The sequence below is a fragment of the Lathyrus oleraceus genome, chromosome 6, assembly GCF_024323335.1.
Source record: "Lathyrus oleraceus cultivar Zhongwan6 chromosome 6, CAAS_Psat_ZW6_1.0, whole genome shotgun sequence".
NCBI classification, from domain to species: Eukaryota; Viridiplantae; Streptophyta; class Magnoliopsida; order Fabales; family Fabaceae; genus Lathyrus; species Lathyrus oleraceus.
Window position 1 is genome coordinate 104786025 of NC_066584.1, and position 20789 is coordinate 104806813.

The following is a 20789-nucleotide window of genomic DNA, read 5'->3' on the forward strand; positions in this document are numbered from 1 at the left end:
CATCGCTCAAGGAATCGGTAGGATCAATGTGTGATTTCTTTACACGAGGCTTACAGCAGATTAATGATACTAGAAGATTTAAGAAGCGTTAATCGAGTAAAGATTACACATAATAATTTGGCATTACGTTGTATACAAGTCAAGATCCAGATATGAGATTTATTTTTCTCAGGATTAGTGATTGTATGAACTCTTGTAATATTTGTCAAAAAAAAAGGAACATTCCATGTTCTAATGGGAAGCCATTGAAGAGTGCACGTAGGCAAAACGAGGGCGAACGTTGAAGCACTATAAATCCCGGTGTATTCTCTCTCCCTTACTTTTGCATTTAATTTTCGTAGGATATTACATGCTTAAGTATTTCAACTCTATAGTTTATCATTTATTCATTGGTAGAAATTTATTACTTAAGATTAGGTTTTGTTAGAATTGGTGCCTAATCAAGCTGAATTGGTGATTAAATTATGAGAAACAATTGAAGTTAGCATTAATTGATATTGAATTGTTTTATAAAGACACCTTGTGGATTATACAACTTAATCAATTGAATACCTTTGTGCATCATCATAAAACCATCAATTGGTATTTATAGATTTATTAAGCGCCAACGTGATCAAGTTCCAATAAAAGTATAATCTTCATATTTTCGTTTCAAACCTTCCGTGCACACTTTTGAAAAACCTCTAATATTTAATTTTTGGAAAATTAGTTAAATTTTTAATAAGGATCTATTCACCCCCTCTAGATCGTTTTTCTACTTCCACATTCTCACTCAACACGATGAATCATGCATGTCAAGTGCCAACGAACAAGATTATGTGAACTTAACTGAAGAAGGAACATGAAAGCTCAAGAGAAAAGATGACAAGAAAATAAGAAAGAAATTATTTTACAGGTCGTTAATGGCTGAAAAGGTCGAAATGACGATTCAAAGGCCTCTTATAAGCTACTCACCCATTAAGGATTATACGATCCATTACACACCACCAACAATTGAGATTTCCTCGAAAAACTGTTTGACGTACTCAACGCTCTAAGGAAAAGGAAACATCATCACCAACTAGTATAGGAACACATGTCAATCATTCCCAACAAAATATTATCTATTACAAGGAAAACATTAAAAGAGCATGTTCATAATTGCATTAACGTCCCATCAAAGACCTTCACGTCTCTGGATCTAGTGGCTCGGTAAGAACACATATTACAAACCTTCATCCTGCAAAAATAAGGGCTTAGAGGGAAACTGCTATATTTCGTTTGCAAAGCCCAAAGACAAATGCATAATGTTAATGTGGAAACAATAGAAGTGCATAGACACATGTAGACTTTCTCCTCTCTAGAAGTAGACGATTCCTCCCAAGGAAGCTTTGCTGGTCGCCTAAATCAATCCGACGGATGATCGTGATCAACATGTCACTCCACATTTTAAGTATTCAAATTCATTTTCATTCACACATTGCTTTCTAACTCTTTTAATGACTTGAGCATTGGAGTATTAACCTTGCATGTCAATCCCCTCTCCACCGCATTTAAAATCCACTACCACGACAACAAACTCTTCTTTGTTTACCAATTAATTCTAATTTCTCTACAAAACAAATAAGTTATTAATAAGTCGAGAATAATATACTATGGGATATGCCAAGTTTGGATGTGATATCTTATAAGGCTTAATTCTTGAACTTATTTAATAAGATTTTTTTTTAAAAGACATAATTTTTTTAAAAAAAAGCTAATGCTTATTTTAGTGAACTCTCACATTTATACAATCTATCATATTTTTATTTTAATGATATATATTTAAGAAATTTGTATAATTCGGTAGTTTAATTAACTTTTTTTAGTTGATTGTATAAAAATTAATTTAAATAAAATATTTTTACAAAATTTTATAAAATTCAGATTGTCACGTAGATGTGATATAATAAAAAATATAAATAAATTGTTTAATTTTTTAAAGTCATTGTTGGAGACACTCTTTTAAGTATTATTATAAGGGATAACAATAAGTAGGATTTGGATAAAATACTATAATACTCATTCTTATAGTCGTTGTTTGAAATACCCATATTTATATTCTATAAGCATTTTAATACCCATACATGTAGTGGTAACTCAAACAAATTGATAGATTACAAAATATCATATCATTTTATATTTTTAATAATATGAGCAAAAAATTTAAATTTTTTATTGTTGAATTATGAAACAATCGAACATTTATATCAAAATATGTAAAAATTTAATAATAATCTATTTTTTTAAAGTGATAAATATATATTTTTATATAATAATATAAATAAAAATATAAAAGTATATATTATACAAATATGTTGCAGAATAAATACTAAAATATATACTATATCCATTTATTTTTGTAAATAATTATTCATCATGACTCTGTCTATTTTACTGATTTTACTTGCGGTTATTTTAAAAAAATACTAAGAGTACAGTTGTCATCCTTACTCCTTAATGATTTTAAAATATATGAATAATTATAAATTAATAAACATGAAAAATGACATATGGCAAATGCTTACGTGGACATGATCAATAACATATTATCATGGAAATAGCTGTTTAGAGGTATATAAATTATATTTTATTATGGTGTAGTTTATTTTTCTACCAATTTTATTTTTAGATAATTTATATAATAATCTTTATTAAAAGAGTTTAATTGAAATACATTAACAGTGTAAAAGAATTTTACACCGTCAGTTAATTATAAGCGTCGGATATTAAAAGAAGTTTGACTTTTATTTTAAAAATCTATAAAATAATACAAATGGATGATGACGATGAATCGACAATATAAATTTTTTTACACTGACAATATATAGTGATTAATCTCTTATTAAAATTACTTTTATTTTAAATTAACATTTAAATAAAAAAATATCATATTTTCACTTGTGTTCATACGGATACATAGTAAAATTTATATTTTTTAAAATGGAGAATAATAGGAATAAAATGACATATGACAATTGCTGACGTGATATGATCAATAAATTAGAAATAAGACAAGGTTAGAAAGTTCAAAGTTTGACTTATTTAGCATTAAAGTTTTTAATTGAAATTCTAACCACTCATTTATTTAACTATTTTAATTGAAATTCTAACCACTCATTTATTATTTTCAAAATCTTAAAAATCTTAAGAGGACATCTAATACGAAATAGAGGGAGTATCATATGATGACAATCAATTATACAAACTGTTTTTTTAATTCCAATCATTGGCTTTTATGATAATGCCAGTATAAGATGGAGCCAAAAAGAGATTAATTGGTTGGTACGATTCTTTTACAATCACAATTGAAATCACAACAAAAATACAACTATAATTATTTTTTTAATTATTTAGTAAATCTTTAAACTAATTTAATATATATACTAATTTTTTTAATTATTTACTAAAAATATATATAGTTAAGTTTTTTAACTAATTTAATTTAATTTTTGTAATTAGAGCATTCTATTACATTGTCGTCACTTATCAACAGATAAATAGAAATTAAATATTTTCTACGTGCAATTACACTATTAATCTTGTGATACTTATGGCTGAATTCAAATCCTAACTCATTTGAAGAAATTCTTACCATTTTTTTCAAATACTTTTGGACATATTTATAAATTTGATTAGATCATTATTCTGAATTAAATTCTTTTTGTTGTCATAATACAAAAAATAGGAAAAGGTTATATTGTGTTGTGAAATGGATTGTTCTGTTGTCTTTATTCTTTACAGTTAGTTTGATAGCAACAATTCGCTTAGTGCTTTATTTATGGCCATGTTATGCTATTTTTGTCACATGAGAATTATGTTATGACATGGATAAATTGAGAAGGTAGTGTAGAAAGATGTGATGAAACTTGAAAGGGAATAGAAGAGACATAAAATATGTAGTGCAACCAAGTAGGTTAGGGCATACAGTGCCGACTTCATTGGCCCTAGTGGTGTGATCTTTTGTTGTAGTTGGTAAATAGTATATTCTATATGAAGATGATTAAATCCACTAATAACAATGAGGAACATCACATGGCATAGTCCAATTTGTAAGGTTGGTAACACCTTCTACTTATTGCTTCTTGTTTTTGTTTTATTTCTTAACTTAATATATCATAGTGAGAATTATTTCTTTAGAGTTTAATATTCTTGTATTTTAGTTTGGTCACATATATCTTTATTTATGATTCATTTTAAGAAGTAATGGAAAATAGTGATTAAATGGTGATTAATAAGAAAAATTATTTCATTGAGAATTAATTTAATTTTATGTTTGGGAGATCGATCATAAAAATAATATATCTACTACGATATATAAATATCAGATCGACAAATAAAAAGAGTTAAGATTACATATATTTGGATTATCAAAGATATGTATGAAGGGGCATCGACTATCGACTAGTGTGCATACACATGATGGAGAGACAATCGATTTCCTCATTGCAATATATTTGTATCAAGGTTCAACATTAAGTTCTTATCTTTTTATTTTAATTTTGGGATGTACTAAGGGAAAACATCAAAGAGTTACCATAAAGATTCATGCTTTTTGCATATGATAGTCTTACTTGGAGAGTCAAAGAAGAATTTAAATGTTAAGTTTGAGACTTGGATACGCGCCTTAGAAAAACATGATTTTCACTTAAGCATAAGTAATACGGACCGTATGAAATGCATGTTCATCAAAAGGAGAAGCATTTCTAACCTAAATGTGAAAGTTAAATAGGACCGCAAGTCACACAGTTTAAATAGGATCGTAATGCAAAACAATAGAGAAATGGATAGAGATGTAAACGATCAAATTTAAACCGGATAGCTGAAATGGATGAGGGCTTAAGCGATTTTATGTGATACAAATGTACCGTTAAAGTTGGAGAGTTTTTTTTATCAGACTGCGATAAGACCTGCAATGTTGTAGGAGATAAAATGTTGGGTGGTTAAGAATGAACACAAGACTAAAGTAAGTGTATATGAGGATGTTACGTTGAATGTGTGGTAAGTCTAGACGTGATAAAATTAGAAATGATAATTTTAGAGAGTGTTAAGGTAGTATCTATAATAGAAAAGATGGTAGAAAATAAATTTAAATTGTTCAAGTATGTAGATAGAAGATCAGTAAATTATGTGATAATTAGAATTTACATATGGAGATAAATCAAATAATTAGAGATAGATAAAGACCTAAAAAAATTATAATTTTTTTATTAAGAAAGACCTCAATATTAACTGTTTGAAAAGAAATTTAATTTTGGATAGAAGATTCTAAAAAAAGTTGATTCATATAATCGATTTCATTTAATAGAATACCACTTAATAATTATTGATGTTGTTATTTTTATAATATTTTAGTGTATTTGACATTTACCATAAATGCAAAGTGAAAGATTTATTTATGAGAGGTCTTCTCAATGTTGTCCCTTAATTACTTATTGCAAAGAGAGGATAAATGAAATTTAACATCATTAATACTTACTTATGAGATATTGTATTGTTTTCTTTTTCTAAACTTCCATGCATACATTTATGATTATTTAGAGTTTATGCAAGTATTACTTTTAAAATGAAATATTTATTTTAACATCATTTTTATGGGAGGAGGGGTAACGAAAAAAGTTGGAAAAAATCATTTGGTTAAATAGATTCGAATATGTTTATCAAAATAAGAATATATGTTAAATGTCGGAAAGAATCCTCTCCCGTGATATTTTCCTCAGATGCAATCACAGTGGTTGATTTCATTTCGTTATAGGTTATAAAATTAATTTTTAAAATTGTTTAAATGGCAAGGATAAACACCGGTCATCATCCATTTTTTTTCTTATGGGAGAGAATCTCCACCCGTTAAATGTGGATGATGCAGAGATTTTAAATATGTGAGTGTGTCTTTTTTCTTTAATATATATTTAGGTGAACATGAAAAAGAGATGTATATGAATTTTTTGACGGACAAACATGAGAGAAGATTGATATTTAGGTTAATGTTCTGATGTACGGATAGGTAAGAAAGATGCATATGTTGACTTGAGTGAGATTTTCCCATGTATAAGATTGATGATTTTAAGTTTTATTCTAGGACAAACATTCTCAAAAATACTTTAAATAAAGTGATAAAAAATGAGAAAGTGTGTTATGCAAATAAATATGTTTTTAATACAATTTTGCATTTGACATTCTTGCTTCCAAACACTAGATGCAATGAGTGTCTTACAATGTATTTATTTTTGATTACAAAGTTGATTTAAATGAAAGGTTTGACATGGTTGGAGAGTGTTTATTGTTGAAGACATATGTTCTCTTAATAAATAACTACCTGATTAATATTTTATCCTTTTTATAGAAAAAAGGAATAAAATAATAAATTGTATAACTAGCCATAGCATAACATCTTGTCTTATATAAGTAGTCGAAATTCTGCAAATTTTTTAGTTTAAGAGAAATTTCTAGGATGGTCAAGGTGTATAAGTAGTGCAATTTTTTTTTGTCAATTGTGTCCCACTTTTTATGACAAAAAAATTATGTATTTAGCATCTTCAAATTCAAATTGATGTAAAAAAATGATAAATATTTTAAAATTTAAATCGTTGTAAAAAAATGATAAATAGTACACAATCAAATATTGTAAAATCTAGTCCATACAATAAAGACACCATCAAGGATCTTATTCAAAAATATGGTGAACCTTAATCAAGAGATGTTTACGGGGCTCTTTCACAAAGGACTTATGAGCCCCTTATCCAAAAACCCACATACTCAATAGAGGAGATAATAGCTAGGGTGGAATGTTACGTAAAAGGTGAGAAAGTAAAGCGTAAAAGAGGGTTAGAGATGCAACGGAACACAATAATAAATTATACACATTCTTTAGTAACCACAAAAACAAATACCTTAACCAAACAAGGAAGTGAGAATCTTCGAGTCATTTAGAAGACCTTGGATACTATGCGAGAATAAATACAGAGAGATATTTTTCAAACTAAAAACATACTCGAACCACAACGCCTAAATGGGACGTTATGGAAAAAACCTAATAAATTGTGTAAATATCACAATATGAAACATCACCCCACACATGTATGCCACCAACTACGGTTGTTTCATTGAACCATGGTTATATGTTCCATATTTCACTACGGTTGAAGCTTACAACCGTTGTGAAATTATTTCCCACCAAACTAAAACATAACAGGTACCTCATTTCGTTCATAAGCACAAGGGTGTCCTAGCGAGCGAGACGAAAACGATAGTGAAATCTTCACCATCTTCATTCGTTTTTGGAAACGAATATCATTTATGGAAACAAAATTGTCATCCTCTTCGAATTACAGTACGTTACCGTTCTGTCTCTCTAATGCTTCTAAATGTTTATGTTCTTCGCTAGGGTTACTAGTTTCTTTTTTTAACAGATAAATGATTATGGCTTTTATTGCATTTCATGAATCAACGCTTTCAGCATTGACATTGTCATGTGTATTGTTCCTGTTTTATTCAAATTTTGTGAATATGCTTTAGGTGTTGCCATGTTCATGTTGCAATTTTGTGAATATGCTTTAGGTGTTTCCATTTTGTTCATGTGGCTGTGTTCATGTTTTATTCAGATTATGTGCATATAATCATATTAGAATGTTATGTGTGTAGCATTAGTGTAGCATTCATATTAGTCTTTCGATATAAATTTCAGAATTTGTTATGGATCGTAGTTGGGTAAAAATTGATAGATTATGTTTGATGTATGAGAATGAAGTTATTGAATTCCTTGAATTCGTCGAAAAAAATATTCCCGATAATAATGATATCTTTTATTGTCCTTGTTATTTGTGGGAATATCTAAAATTGGTCAAAGAAAGAAATATTACATCACTTATGTTGTGATGGAATATGTCAAAATTATACAATATTAACATGGCATAGAGAAGTGGATAATAATCGAAATGTGATGTCACAAATGGATAAAGATATGGATGATCGGCTAGAAGATATGATTTGTGATATTGGAGAACCGCCTTATATGAAAGCCCATATTTATGATACTTTATACATAGACAAAGATGCACCTTTATATATGGGATGCACCAGTTTTACACGATTATCTGTGTTGTTAAAAATGTTTAATCTGAAGGCAGTAGGTGGTGGTCGAATAAAAGTTTCATAGAATTGCTTGATTTGTTGAAACAAATGCTTCCAGAAGATAATAATTTGTCGGATCATTGTTATGAGACCAAGAAGATATTGTGTCCAATGGGTTTGGAGTATGTCAAAATACATGCATTCCCTAATGATTGCATATTATACATGAAAGAGTATGGAAATTTGGATAAATGTCCAGAATGTGGCGAGTCACACTACAAGTTGAAGAGCAATAATGGTGATGACCATGATAATGTTAGTAAGAAGCGTCCTCATGCTAAAGTGTTATGGTATTTGCCAATAATTTCAAGGTTAAAGAGACTTTTGCTAATGTGAATGACGCAAAGAATATTAGATGGCATGCACATGAAAGAAAATATGATGGAAACATTCGCCATGTAGTTGATTCTTTGCAATGGAAGAAAATTGATTCATTGTTTCAGAATTTTGGCCTTGAGCCAAGAAACCTTAGGCCCGGGCTTGCCACAGATGGAATGAACCCCTTTGGTAATCTGAGTACTAACCATTCTTCATGGCCCGTTCTTCTCACGATTTACAACATATCTCCTTGGTTGTGCATGAAGCGTAAGTATATGATGTTAAATATGATGATTTACGAACCCAGACAACCTGGAAACGACATAAATGTTTATCTAAGTCCACTAATTGAGGATTTAAAACTTTTGTAGGATAAAGGTGTTGACATTGGTGATGCATATTCTGGTGAAAAATTTAAGATGCGCGCAATGTTATTTTGCGCAATCAACGACTTTCCTGCATATGGTAATTTCGCTGGATATAGTGTCAAAGAATATAAAACGTGTCCTATATGTGAATATGATACATATTTTCACTAGCTTGAGTTTGTAAAAAAGACCGTTTACCTTGGGCATCATATTTCTAAAACCCAATAACCCTTATCATAGATTTTAGAAGGCTTTTAACGGAGATCATGGGTTTGAAAGCGATCCTAAACCTTTAAATGGAGATGAATTTTATCAACGACAAGAACACCTTAATGTTGTCTTTGGAAAGAATAAAAACGGTCTCGTAAATAGAAATATTTGTAAAAAGAGATCGGTGTTCTTCGACCTTCCATATTGGTATAAACTCAATGTAAGATATTGTCTTGATGTGATGCATGTGGAGAAAAATGTGTGTGATAGTTTGATAGGAACACTTCTAAACATTCTAGGCAAGAATAAAGATAATAAGAATTCCCGTTTAGATATGGTGAAGATGGGTATGCAACAACAGTTGGCTCCAAAAGATAGAGGAAAAAGATCTTATTTGCCTCCGGCATGTCACACTCTATCTAAGAAGGAAAAGAAAAGGTTATTCGAGTGTTTGCATGGTATCAAAGTTTACCAAGGTTACTCTTCAAACATCAAAAAACTTGTATCAGTGAAAGATCTCAATTTAATTGGCTTAAAATATCATGATTGTCATGTCTTGATGCAACAACTTCTACTAGTGGCTATATGTGGCGTCCTTCCAAAAAATGTAAGAGTAACTATAACCAGACTGTGATTATTTTTCAATGCTATATGTAATAAAGTTATTGATTTCAAAAAATTAGATGAATTAGAAGAGGAGGCTGCAATAATATTGTGTCAATTGGAGATGTATTTTCCTCCATCATCTTTTGACACTATGGTTCATTTACTTGTTCATCTAGTCAGAAAAGTCAGATTTTGTGATCCAGTTTATTTAAGGTGGATGTATCTTATAGAGCAATACATGAAGATCTTTAAAGGATATACGAAGAATCATCACCGACCGGAAGCCTCAATCTTTGAACGGTACATTACAAAAGAAGCTCTTGAATTTTGTTCAAACTATTTATTAGAAACAAAGTATATTGAAATTTCAAAGTCTCGCCATGCCGATAGATTTGAAGGTAGATGTACTCAAGGTTTAAATGTTAAGTCAATGAATCGGGATGTAGTACTTGAAGCACATTTCTATATATTGAATAATCTTAGTGTAGTTTAACCTTACATAGCTACACACAAAAAAGTATAAAGAAAATATATTCCCGAATGAATGACAAATGGTTGTTGACACGACATAACAAGGAATTTATAAGTTGATTTAATAAGAGGATTTCTAATGATTATTGTGCATCCGAGACAATTAAATGGTTGTTGTACATGCCAAAATTTTCTATGATAAATTGGACGACATATGACATTTCTAATTATTCCTTTTATGCAAAAGCAAAAGATGATCGAAGTACAATACAAAATAGTGAGGTTATGGTTGAGGTCAAATCTATGTATTTATTCTAGTTCGAAAGGTAAAAATCCTATTTTGGCAAGCACCGCATTCTATGGTGTCATTGAGGAGATTTTGAAGATTGATTATGTTACTTTCAAAGTTCCTTTATTTAAATGCAAGTGAGTTTCCAATAACAATGGTGTACAAACTGATGAGTTAGGATTCACACGGGTTGACCTTGGGAAGACAACTTATAACACCGAACCATTCATAATGGCTACTCCAACAAAAGATTTTTTTGATGTGACAGACCCTACAGACTTATCAAATAGATGGTCAATTATTCTCAAAGGAAAACACATTCCTCATAGTGATGATGACATTTTTGATATTTCTTCCACTCCTTCTTATGCAACACAAGTGCCTACTTCATATGAAAGAAGTTGATAGAGATGATGTACATGCTATTCGTAACGATCATGAAGAAGGCATATGGGAAAATTAATAAGTAAGTATTTTATATTCTCCATTCGTAATTTATTATATGTTATAATTTCTAATGATGTTATTTTCTAACAACTATTATTATTTAAAATTATAGGTGTTTAAAGTCAAGACACCAAGATACAAGACACCAAAATACCAAGATAATATTATTTGATGTAATGATGTGTATATTGTAGGTTATTTTGTGTCATTTTAATATGTACTATACAATTTTTCATTCCTAATGAAATTGTGTCATTGATGTAATATAATTTTTGGTTCCTAATGGAATCATGTCATTGATGTAATACAATTTTTTGACTAACTCAATTCACAACTGAGTGTATTATTGTTTCTGGTCTGATACAATTAAGAAATATTCAGGTTAAAAATTTGGGAATACTGGAAAAATGAAAAATATATTAAAAAAACACATAATGGTTTTTAATTCAACCATTGTTATACGTAAAACGCTATTCATAATAATAAAACGCAAGAATGACATTGCATGGATTTGAACCCAGGACCTATAAATTATTTAACACGGTTGTTTTCTTTAACCGTTGTTATACGTAGCGCGCCACCTAACTTATAACCACAGTCACTCACCCGTTGTGGAAACCAACTTATATACAATCACACGCTACCTAACAACGGACACAAAATCGTCATTATATGTGTTTTGCAACCGTCATTATATATATTTTCCGTAGTAGTTCACTCACGTCTACTCCTTAAGGATGCCTCATGCAATCTTTCTTGCCTTCCACACATAACTTTAAAATGACGTATTCCTCATTACCAGTAAATGAGATCGTCAAATCCTTACAAAACATATTTACACTCATTTCGTTTATGAACACAGAGTTGGCATTGCCCACTTTATTGCGTAAATAAGCCAAGCGAGCATCTGTAGAGGCCATCATAAATCTCACTGGTCCTGGGAAAGAAGATACCAAAATAATGTCATTATTCCTATATGAGTCACTATCTGAGCTACATCTAGAGCTACTATAACTGTAACTCCAAAAAATTTCCCTCTCAACTAAGTACCAATTAATTTTCCCATATGCTCACCTCGAGCTTTCGATACAATAACACCACAACTTGTATCTCTCTTCACAAGTATCACACACAACCAGATTACCATTCACATTACACCCCTAAGGAAAATCATTCTCTAAAGACAAGGAAAAAGATTAAAGAAATAGAAGAAAATACTTGCTAAAGACCTTCATAGGGTGCTTCGTGAATCAAGTTTGGAAGAGAAAAAAAGAGTGCAAAAGAAAACACTTGCAATTGAGTAGGAGTAGACATGAAACGATGAAAGTGACATGTATTTGTCTTAGAAATTATAGATATTATAATGGAATCCCTCGATCCAATTGTCCATCATTATCATGCTAGAATATGTACTTAAAAGTTTAGTTAATGAATGACCTAGATTGTATGGTCCTTCCCAAGAAATCTAATAATTCATTATCACTTTAAAGGGAAGCCCAAAGATCCTCATAAACAACCTATTGATCATAAGACTAAAATGTCTCCAACAAATCGTACGACCAAGATTATAAACCCTATATTAACCACACACAAAAAATACCTTTTTTTACATTGCCTTCTTAACTACTTCACCCTTATAGACATCACTCATGATAAATGTGGACCGTTATATCCCTCCTTAACCATTTATCCCTTACAAGCATTGTGTTTGGTGGGTGTTGGACTGTTATATCCATTCTTAACCACTTCGCTCTTACAGATCTCATACTCAGGAGTATGTGAACCGTTATCTATATTACGGTCCAAAGCCACGTAAGATCAACAATCTCAATCCACTTACTTATAACTACCTAAGATGTTCAAAGAAGACTTAAATGAGCCCAACGATACGAACACATGGTTTGACATTTAGGCCATCTCGCCATGTCTTGATATATCCTTAGTGATGAATCATCCACCAAACTCTCCTTGATGTAGCAGAGACTTGTGAGTTAAATTTGAGAATGTAGCCTCAAGACTTTGCACATTTCAATAGATCATAAATAATTATATATAATTATCTTAAAGACTAGATCTAATTATTTTTTCCATATCATAAACTAAAAGAAATTTGCTTACTTATCTTAAGCAAAGTATATACAACTATACCAACAACAAATCTATAATCAAATGATTATCCATATAAACATTTTCATCTTCTACAATATTTAAAGATGATGATGATTAATGAAATATTAAAAATATTAAATTCAATATATTATTTTCGTTTTTTTTTAACAAAAGATGGATTATATATGCAGGAGAAATTAACAAAAATTCAATACAAAATTTAAAAAGGATCTTATAGTTTTTAAAATGCGGAGATAAAGAAAATAGAAAAATCAAAATTACAATTAAATATTTTAAAACATATTTCATTAGTTTTTCCGGTTATATGATATGACTTATCGAAAATTATTATGACAAAGAAAGTTAAAAACTTTGAACATGTAAACAAGATAGAATGTCTTTTGCGTGCAAACAAGCACTCAAATAATCTTTTCGAAAGCTTCTAGTTGCAGCATAGTGCACGCTTCATATATTCCTTAAATTTCTCACATAAAAAAACTTACGTATAAAAACAAAAAACTAATTAGAAAATACGATAATTTATCTTATATGCTCAAAAGATTTTTTGACAGAGATTAATTATTATTAAATTGTGGTAAATAATTTATACTCATTTACATAGTTATAAAAATCAAATAGTTTATTTGACAAAAATAAAATAAAATAAAATAGTTTAACTATGCTAGTAAATTGACTAAATTATGTGTGAAAAGAGTTATAACTCCACTAATTAAAATGAGGAATGACATGGTACTCCAATTTGTGAGGTAGTGTTTCTCTAACACCTTGTACTTGTTGTTTTTCTTTTATTTTTATTTTTGTAGCACTAAATATACTAGTGGAAATTATCTTTACCTGTTTCACAAAAATTAAATAATATAGCATATAGTGGTTAATATCACTTTGTATATTTAAAAAATAAAAAAGAAAAAATAAAAAATCCGTTTTAATTTGTCTATTGTAATTCAATTTTGATTCCATTTACTTGCCCAAAAGCAAATTAAAAGTCTAATTTAACAATTCCAAACTCTTAATTTAAGTTTGAGTTAATTTATTTTTTTAATCAAATTATTGAATTCAGTTTCATTAATAGGCCAAATTATATGATCTCAAATAATTCAATAAGCGAGTCAAAGTAATATCTTTAATGTTCATTAAATTAATTTATTTTGGCATTATTTCCTCAAGAAATGATTAAATTATCCATTTTTGGATTTAGCCATCACCAACCGATCTCGAAAAGGTAGGTCCATGACAAATGCAATTTTTAATCATGCTTATAATGTTAAATAATTTTGGATATGATCTCTTATCTATCATTGCATTAGATTAAGTGTATTGCATTATAGGAGAAACATGATCAATTCTATGTTAAAATATATTTTACACTTATAATTTCGTCACAATTTAATCAAATATGTATTATAGGAGAAAGTTTCCTCTGATTTGACCCAAATGTGTGAAGATGTTGTTTTTAAGGTTTCTTTAACTCACCCATCAACTTAATCAAATATTAATTAAACGTTACCATCATAATTTACTTGACATTAGTGAATGTAGTGCGGTAACATGTTGTATCCACAAATAACCGTAATTAATTTATCCACAATATAAGCTTCTTTGTGGTACCACAATTGTGAGGTCAATAATGTCAAAGAAAGTTGCTTATAGTGGAAATTATGCCGTCCAAATTAAGCTTTTGTTCTACTCTTTCTCTTCCCACAATTAAGCTTAATTAATTGAGTTGTGCACTCCAAAAAATGTCTATATAAAGCTTTCAAATTCCATCTTCAAACACATCACAACTAACAATAGAGAAGTGACATTTCAACTTGTGTTAGATATGGCCACCAACAACCCTTGTTCTCATTCCTCTTTCCTCTTTTTTCTATTGCTTCTACTGCATTTTACTTTGGGTACATTTACCATATATTTATAGTATGCATTATGATCAATCGAAAAACTTGCATGCAACTTTCATGTTTTTCACTACAAATAGTTATTATTGAATGATAAATAATGAAATGTTATTTGATGGTTCATATTGAAAGATGCATTGTATAATCGTAAGTTGGTGACATTTTTTAGAGAAATATGTGGTGGAATCATTATCAAATTTGTAACCAACTTAGTACTAGTAGTTGAAATTGCAGCATTAATTAAAATATGTTCTCTAAATAATAATGCTAGGTATTTTATATGCATTTATAGGAAAAAGCCAGCTACAGGTGAATTATTACTCCAGCAGCTGCCCAAAAGCTGAAGAAATCATCAAGCAACAAGTCACTGTCCTATATCATGAGCATGGAAACACAGCCATTTCATGGGTTAGAAATCTCTTCCATGATTGCGTTGTTAAGGTGAGTACAAATAAACGTAATAACCATCACAGACACTTCGACAGTTCAACTGTGACAAAATAAATAGAGTTTTTAAAATATTTATAATTAAGAGTGATGGTATATGTGTGCAGTCATGTGATGCGTCCCTGCTTTTAGAGACGGCGCACGGTGTAGTATCGGAGCAGACATCGGAGAGAAGTTTCGGGATGAGAAACTTCAAGTATGTCAACACGATCAAAGCTGCTGTGGAGAAAGAATGTCCGTTGACAGTGTCATGTGCTGATATTGTTGCCCTTTCCGCTAGAGACGGCATTGCCATGGTAAATATCAGATACATCAGTTATTCAATAAATTTAAAAAAAGAAATATTTGCTTATAGCACGGAGTGAAAGTTAGAAAAACTTACGGATTGATTTGTATATTTACGTTAATTAGTTGGGAGGTCCTTCAAATATTGAAATGAAGACAGGAAGAAAAGATAGCAAAGAAAGCTACGTAGGAGTGGTGAAAGACTTGATTCCAAATCATAATGACTCCATATCCTCAGTGCTATCTCGTTTTCAAGACATTGGCGTTGACCTTGAAGCCACAGTTGCTCTTTTAGGTAAAAAAACATATTTCCGTTACAACTCAACTAAAATTAACAAAAGTCATACATAAACATAATTAACCACCTTTTCATTACATTAATTAACGAATTATTATCACTGAGTTTAAGAATAAAAAATGGAAGGATGCCAAATGTAGGCAGAAACCATGACAATATAGTATAATGTTATGCAGTCCTGTCGTGATAAAATATAATAATTTTATAAGATATATGGTTATTGTAGTCTGTTTTAATCACGTAATAATCCAACTTTTTATGGATCAAATTTTCATCAACCAGGAGCACACTCAGTTGGAAGAGTACACTGCATGAATCTGGTCCACAGACTCTACCCAACAGTGGATCCAACACTAGACCCTACACATGCTTCATATCTAAAACGTAGGTGTCCAACACCAAATCCAGATCCAAAAGCTGTCGAATATGTGCGAAACGATCTGAAAACACCTATGATTATCGACAACAATTACTACAAGAACATTTTACAAAACAAGGGTCTTCTCACTTTGGATGCAGAGTTAGCCACTGATCCAAAAACAGCACCTTATGTACAGAAAATGGCAGATGATAATGGTTACTTCAATGAGCAATTTTCAAGGGCTATTGTTTTGTTGTCGGAGAATAATCCTCTTGTTGGAGATGAAGGTGAAGTGAGAAAGGACTGTCGCTATGTTAATGCTATATAAGTATGTAAGTAGCTAGATTGATGTAGCTTATGTATTTTGTGTGTTTGCTTTGTTTAGAATAATTAATGCCTTTCGGCTTAGCTTTATTTGCTTGTACTTTATTGCAACTTGTTCGTGGATATGTTACTTCACCCTACAAACCAAATTATAAAAAAAAAAATCACCTTTTCATGGATACATTTCTTTTAGTCTACCGTTTCTTTGATTCTCATTTTTTTACCTTTTTTTTCTTTCTTTCTAAAAGCAAGATAGCATTGAAATAGATTTAAAAAGATTATAAGGGATACTTTTGTACAAGCTAAAATAAGGGAAGGAGAAATTCCCAACCAACAAAAACTAGACTATGCAATTTAAAGGGCCTATGCTAAAATCAAGAAAATTAAAATTGGAATAAGAAATTTCTCATATACTTGATAATCTCCGAAACAATATCATTTAGGTTACAAACAATACCGTTGAAAACGATATAATTTCTAAACCTCCGTGGACAACAAACTACTGTCAATCAAATGATTCCCGCTTTTCCACTCCTAGAATAACTGTTGAAAAATCTGCACTAAGTTAAATAACGCTTCCAAGAAGGTCCTACAAAAGACATTGAAAAATCAATCCAATCTCCCACAAGATTTTAAACTTTCAAAGACAAAGGGCAATCAAATAGAAAGCGATTTAAGTCTTCATTCTACTGTAAGCAGAAAACATAGGCTCTGTTGTTATTCGAAAGACACAAACCTCTTTTTTTTCCGGTTGATCTTCCGTTTCCATTATGTTTAAGAAAACCCTTCAACCAAAGGATTTAATCCTATCTGGAACGTGCGATCTTCCACATAGTGGAAAAGGCTCGACAATGATCCCCCTCCAAGATGTCTTGTACTTTGGAATCCATGATACATTGATATCCATCTTTTACCGTGTAAGTTGTTTTCACTTCGTTTCTCCACAAAGTTTTATCCAGCACACCTGCAGCAGGAATAAAGCCAGAAAGAAAATTCTGCATAATTAGAATTTTATGCACTACTAAAGCCTGAATCAGTAGGGGAACTCCAAAATCACCCCATTTTCAAACACCACTATGCCAATCACTCATTTTGTCCACAAAAGCTCCTCTTTTTTTACTGAGAGCGTACATATCTGGAAATAAAATTGTAATGGAAATATCACCACACCAATTAGCGGACGAAAAGGGAATAGAGGATCCCTCTACAAGTTTGTAAATAATTGCCCACTACGCCAAAAACTGGAATAGACAGCGCACTTTAGAGGGCGCTTTATTACAAAAGCGCACTCTGAAGTGAAGCGAAAAAATAAGGAGCGAACAACTGGAATAGACAGCACACTTTAGAGGGCGCTTTTGTAATAAAGCGCCCTCTAAGGTGAAGCGAAAAAATAAGGAGGAGATAGAGGGACAACAATACAGGGCGCTTTTTAGAAAGCGCCCTCTAAGGTTACCCTTAGAGGGCGCTTTTAAAAAAGCGCTCTATAAGTCCATGTGCATTTCCAGTTTATAAAGCGCTTTTGAAAAGCCTTAGAGAGCGCTTTCATAAGCGCCCTCTTAGGCCCCCTTTAGAGGGCGCTTTTTTTCCACAAGCGCCCTCTAAGGTCCCCTTTAGTAAACATTAAAATTATAACATACTGCGCGTTTTGTTATTTCACTCTCTGTTATTTTCGTTCTTTTTCACGTTAGGGTTCTCACTGCTACGATTTTCGCTACTTCTAAGGCGTTCTCCTTCCGCCTCTGTTAGATCTACGACGTTTCCTCCTTCTATTAATTCGTTATTAGCTGTTCGATTTTGACACCATAGGTATTTTTCTAATCTTCATATTACTTGGTTTCTCTTCTGACGTTCGCTATTGTTCATTTTTGGTTTCATTTTTCTTGGTTCATACATTTATTGAGTATTCTCAACAATAATTATTGTGTTGCAATGCTAGCAATGAAGACTAGGCATTATGGGTTAAATTTCACCAACTGTTTCATTTGTTTCTCGATGTAGAAAAAGGATGGTCGGATAAAAGTTTCACAGAGTTATTAGCCTTTTTGAAAGATATGCTTCCTGAGGATAATGTTCTTCCCAATCGAACATATGAGACCAAAAAGATGTTGTGCTCTATTGACATGAGCTATGATAAGATACATGCATGTCCAAACGATTGCGTTTTGTTTCGAAATGAGTATGCATCGTTAAATGAGTGTCCTAAATGCGGTGTCTCGCGATATAAGAACAAGTTGTCTCCAGCAAAAGTCTTGTGGTATTTTCCTGTTATTCCGAGATTTAGACACATGTTTCGAGTGATGTAGCAACATTTGGAGTCGGTGTTGTTCAGGTTCGACCGAAAGGAAACTAAATTTGTAACGTTCCAAATTTATCAGACCATAATCTGAACAATATTTACATGTCATTTAGGTTCTTGCTACGATTTTAACTTTGTGGTTAGCAGACAAATCTGGTCGCCGGCTGATGGGAAAATAGCAAGTGTACTATTTTTCTCACTGTAGTAATAAAAGGGAAATTCCCCGTTTGTCGATCTCAAGGACTGCTTGACGATACAGAGTTTATAGATTGTTTCAATTAGACAAAAGCCTTTGGTTTTTGTGTTGTGAGTAATTATACTACCAATTGCAAATAAATAAAACAAGTAAAAGGTTGAACAAGAGACAAATGAGAGAAGATTGCTAGGGTTCGGTGAATGAATCTTCCTGTAACAGATATAATTTATGAAAGTTTAGACAATATTCCTGTCCAATTAATTCCGGTCCTCAAGGGTATCTATTCCTAATTCCTTAGTGAAAAGACCTTTGATTATGTAACCTAATTACTATGTCCATAAATAATTAAGTTCATACTCAAGCATTCAAATATCAAGAATTACCGGTCAGATAGAAAATCCCTAGTCCTAGGTTATTTTTACTATCCAAGGTTCTTATCCAGATCAATGAATAATCGCTGTCCAGCTTAAACTATTCATATTAATCATCATTCGTTGGTCCGACGAATAAAGCATAAAGAACGGTAATAAGAACAAATCAATGGAAAATAAGAAATAGTCAATGCACTCATAAACATAAAATCTGTCACATTCAGAATCAGGGTCACCCCCTAGCAATGGGGGGTTTAGCTACTCATAATCGAAATAAAAACAAAGATTAACATTGTTGTCATTACAGAATTTCGTGAGGAATCAATCTTCAATCGTCGGAAAACTCTTGAACATATGAATCCTCTGATAATCGTAGAGTCTCCAGCTCTCAAAACGCGTCTCTTTTCTCTCCAAAATCGTCCAACCCTTGAAAAATCGTTTTCTCCCCTCTAAATAGCTGTTCAGTTGGGCTTTTCCTGATTCTGGGCTTGATACGCGTATTGCCCAGTCTCATACGCGTATTGCCCAGTCTGGTACGCGTATCGCACGTAAGACAGCCTCTGATACGCGTATTGCCCAGTCTGGTACGCGTATTGCCCAGTCTGGTACGCGTATCACCAGAAGCTTGTCTTTTTGCTTGATTTTCAACCCCTCTGGTCATTTGCGTATGCTACGCGTACTGGGAAGGTCCATACGCGTATCATGTAAGGCCATACGCGTATGGACAGCAAGTTCTTCAAGAATTGATTTTTTCTTCCGTTTTCTTGCTCGGGCTTAATTTCGCATCTGACGTTTGATTCCTTGAGCTTCCAGACTAGTTTTTTACCTTCTAACATACCCAAAAGTGTAAAATATCCTCAAGAAATTCATAAGTAACAACACACTTAATATTATAGAATTGAGCTTATATCTAACTAAAAATGCTTCAGTTTACACAATTTACCTTACTTATTTACGGTTAAATAGTGGAATGTCTAGCATAAATGGTGACTGATCACAACCCCAAATTTAGCTTGTTGCTTGTCCTCAAGTAACATTTTATTACCATCAAAGCTCATGTCACCCCAAACTTACTGTAAAACAGTTCTTACCACAATACTGCTGAAATCTTTCGCATTGGACCTCTTGATGTTTTTCAGGTTTTCTGATTCTTCCACATAGCCAACGAGCTAGAAACTCTTTCCCTCAGAGATATGACTTTACCTGTCAGCTTATATCACACTCTCACCAAGTCTCTCTGGGTTAAAGTGTTATCACTCTCAAATCACAATATGCAATATCAAATCAGAAGTTTGAATAAATTCTCTCATCCTATCAACATGTACA

At 31.4% G+C, this 20789-nt stretch overlaps 2 protein-coding genes across 2 annotated transcripts; both read left to right on the forward strand.

Moving 5' to 3' along the window:
* The first annotated feature begins 7966 nt into the window (after nt 1-7966).
* On the forward strand, nt 7967-10143 carry LOC127094234 (uncharacterized). Its single transcript, XM_051033093.1, has 6 exons — nt 7967-8096; nt 8141-8403; nt 8460-8687; nt 8838-8951; nt 9082-9520; nt 9728-10143. Exons 1-6 carry the CDS (start codon nt 7967-7969, stop codon nt 10141-10143), a joined length of 1590 nt encoding a protein of 529 aa, XP_050889050.1.
* A 4445-nt stretch (nt 10144-14588) lies between these two features.
* LOC127098649 (peroxidase 21) lies at nt 14589-16781 on the forward strand. Its single transcript, XM_051037296.1, has 5 exons — nt 14589-14882; nt 15178-15326; nt 15440-15628; nt 15744-15912; nt 16198-16781. The coding sequence occupies exons 1-5, from the start codon at nt 14810-14812 to the stop codon at nt 16602-16604; spliced, it is 987 nt and encodes a 328-aa protein (XP_050893253.1). The 5' UTR covers nt 14589-14809; the 3' UTR covers nt 16605-16781.
* Nucleotides 16782-20789: the final 4008 nt, after the last annotated feature.

What these genes read in the sequence shown, in the direction of transcription:
- LOC127094234 (XM_051033093.1), top strand. Translation starts at nt 7,967, where the DNA reads ATGGATAAAGATATGGATGATCGGCTAGAAGATATGATTTGTGATATT. An exon ending in GTAATTTCGCTGGATATAGT is followed by an intron (nt 8,952 to 9,081) that starts GTCAAAGAATAT and finishes CATAGATTTTAG; the next exon opens with AAGGCTTTTAACGGAGATCA. An exon ending in TGGTATCAAAGTTTACCAAG is followed by an intron (nt 9,521 to 9,727) that starts GTTACTCTTCAA and finishes TCAAAAAATTAG; the next exon opens with ATGAATTAGAAGAGGAGGCT.
- LOC127098649 (XM_051037296.1), top strand. Translation starts at nt 14,810, where the DNA reads ATGGCCACCAACAACCCTTGTTCTCATTCCTCTTTCCTCTTTTTTCTA. An exon ending in TCTACTGCATTTTACTTTGG is followed by an intron (nt 14,883 to 15,177) that starts GTACATTTACCA and finishes ATGCATTTATAG; the next exon opens with GAAAAAGCCAGCTACAGGTG. An exon ending in CTAGAGACGGCATTGCCATG is followed by an intron (nt 15,629 to 15,743) that starts GTAAATATCAGA and finishes TACGTTAATTAG; the next exon opens with TTGGGAGGTCCTTCAAATAT.